This window comes from Bison bison, unplaced genomic scaffold, assembly GCF_000754665.1.
Source record: "Bison bison bison isolate TAMUID 2011002044 unplaced genomic scaffold, Bison_UMD1.0 scf7180017864266, whole genome shotgun sequence".
In the NCBI taxonomy this organism is placed as follows: Eukaryota; Metazoa; Chordata; class Mammalia; order Artiodactyla; family Bovidae; genus Bison; species Bison bison.
This window is the reverse complement of record NW_011494838.1, coordinates 2,020,261-2,022,724: the sequence shown is the minus strand read 5'-3', so window position 1 is coordinate 2,022,724 and position 2,464 is coordinate 2,020,261. Positions and strand designations below refer to the sequence as shown.

The following is a 2,464-nucleotide window of genomic DNA, read 5'->3' as shown; positions in this document are numbered from 1 at the left end:
GGGGCCCGCGTGCAAGGCGGTGTGTCTGTCGAGAGCGTGCGCCCGACGCTGCCCTGCGGCTGCCTGAGCACAGGCCCTCCTGCCTTTCAGAGGAATGTGTATGAGAACAGGGGTGAGTGGCATGGGGCGTGACCTCACGGCTGCATGCCCAGCGCCGCTCTGTCTGTGTGTCTCCCCAGAACTACGTGAAGGCCATGCGGCTGTTCGTGGGAGACCCCGTGTGGACGCCATACAACCGGCCGTCGGACCACCTCGAGGCCCGGACGCAATACCTGGAGTTCCTGGCGCAGTCGGCCTAGAGGCCCCTCGTGAGGCAGCACGGAGTCTGTCCCTTTCTCCGGCTTCAGTGCTGCAGGCGTGAGGCTGGGGAGCCTCCTCTGCAAGCTTGTCAGATCAGAACACTGTATTTTTTTGATCAGAACACGTTTTAATGGATGGAGCCATGGAGCTGGTTGCACATGCAACCAGCTGGAAATTTGGGCAGGTGATTCACTTCTCTGATTCGGGGTCAGGGGTCAGTGGCCCCGCACTAGATCACGCCTTCAGCTCTGACCAGTGAATTTCATCTCCCCAAATATAGCCACTTACTGCCTGATTCTCGGGCTTTAAACAGGCGCCAGGCGAGGCCATGCCTGCCCTGTGCAGACTGTGACAGTGGGTGACAGGGCGGTGGAGAGGTCACCCACTTTTCTCCCAAAACACAGAGGTGCTGAGGGGGAAGCTGGCATGTTGGGGGACACGCACTCACTTACGCCACTTTCTTGCTCAAAATAAAGGAGCTGCCTTGTTGCTCTGCTGGCGGCTTGGAGTCGCCTTCTGTTCTGGTACCTGTGGTTCCCTCACGTCACCCCCTTTGCGTTCGTCGTCTGACGTGTGTGCCTGTGTGTAGTTACGTCTGTGTTTCCCGGGTCAGCACTGTTCCACGCGCAATTTCTGGTTAAACTCGTACAGGAAACGAATTCTACAATCAAGCCTTTGAATTTTAACAAGAATTGGTACATCGTTTGTATTTTGAATCAACAGTTTTGAGATACAATTATATCTCATTTGTTATAATCATAGAAAAACCCTGAATTAGCCTCAGATGTGAAGGGCAGTTTGCTTTGGGTATTCTTTTAAACTGGATTAAAAATCTTTATGTGGAAATGGATATGTCATCGCTTCCACGTTGGTTTTGGCACGTGTCCAGGCACGGAGGGACCCCAGGCCTCGCCGTGTGGGTGAACGCTGGACTTAGGGTCAAGCTGTGTGCCAGCCACACGGGTAACACCGTCAGCCCCCAGGGTCGGGCATTGCCCCTCCTCCTTCTTGCCGAGACAGGGCTCAGGAGATGAGAGGGAACCTCGGAGCAGGGGTGGCTCCTCCTGTGGGCACCGTCAGTCATACAGAGGATGGTGGTTTACGGATTTGCAGTTGTCAGGGGCTCCCAGGAGCACACGTCTGGGAGCTGAGCTGTCCGTGTGGACCTAGGAGCACTGCTTGTTGCGTAAGACATGTCTCAACGTGTCACTTGACAGACGTGTCCTCCCTTTAAAGGTGTGCAGCACTTGGGGGGTGGCACGTGGCTCACAAACCTAGACAGCATATTAAAGCCAGAGAAATCACTTGGCCTGCAAAGGTCCGTCTAGTCAAGGCTATGGTTTCTCCAGTGGTCATGTATGGATGTGGGAGTTGGACCATAAAGAAAGCTGAGTGCTGAAGAATTGATGCTTTTGAACTGTTGTGTTGGAGAAGACTCTTGAGAGTCCCTTGGACTGCAAGAAGATCAAACCAGTAAATCCTAAAGGAAATCAGTCCTAAATATTCATTGGAAGGACTGATGCTAAAGCTGAAACTCCAATACTTTGGCGACCTGATGTGAAGAGCTGACTCATTTGAAAAGACCCTGATGCTGGGAAAGATTGAGGGCAGGAGGAGAAGGGGATGACAGAGGATGGTTAGATGGCATCACCAACTCAATGGTCATGAGTTTGAGTAAACTCCAGGAGTTGGTGATGCACAGGGAGGCCTGGCGTGCTGCAGTCCATGGGGTCGCAGAGTCGGACACGACTGAGCGACTAAGCACAGCACAGTAAGGAGGTGAAGTTAACAGCAGAAACACAGCCAAAGGCAGTGGGGATGCCCCACAGGCGGTGTCATTTGCTGATTTGCAGGAGGTTGGGAGCAGAGCCCGACCTCGGCCCTCAGACACGCCCGGGCGGTGAGCATCACTGTTCCGGCCCCGCCCCTCGCGGGGGTGCGGTTGGGGGGCTGGGGGGTGGCGGGTGCTGAGGGAGCTGCGGTGCTGTGCTTAGTTGCTCAGTCGTGTCTGACTCTGCGACCCCATGGACTGTAACCCGCCAGGCTCCTCTGTCCATAGGATTCTCCAGTCAAGAATACTGGAGTGGGTTGCCATGCCCTCTTCCAGAGGATCTTCCCAACCCAGGGATCGAACCCCCGTCTCCCGCATTGCAGGCAGATTCTT

General features: G+C 54.8%; 1 protein-coding gene across 1 annotated transcript in view; it reads left to right on the top strand.

Moving 5' to 3' along the window:
• Nucleotides 1-1,149, top strand: part of ADI1 (acireductone dioxygenase 1) — a 21,009-nt gene extending 19,860 nt beyond the window's left edge. Inside the window, exon 5 of the mRNA XM_010848445.1 lies at nucleotides 180-1,149. Coding sequence (XP_010846747.1) covers nucleotides 180-299 — 120 coding nt within the window. The 3' untranslated portion in view covers nucleotides 300-1,149. The remainder of the gene's footprint in view (nucleotides 1-179) is intronic.
• Nucleotides 1,150-2,464: the final 1,315 nt, after the last annotated feature.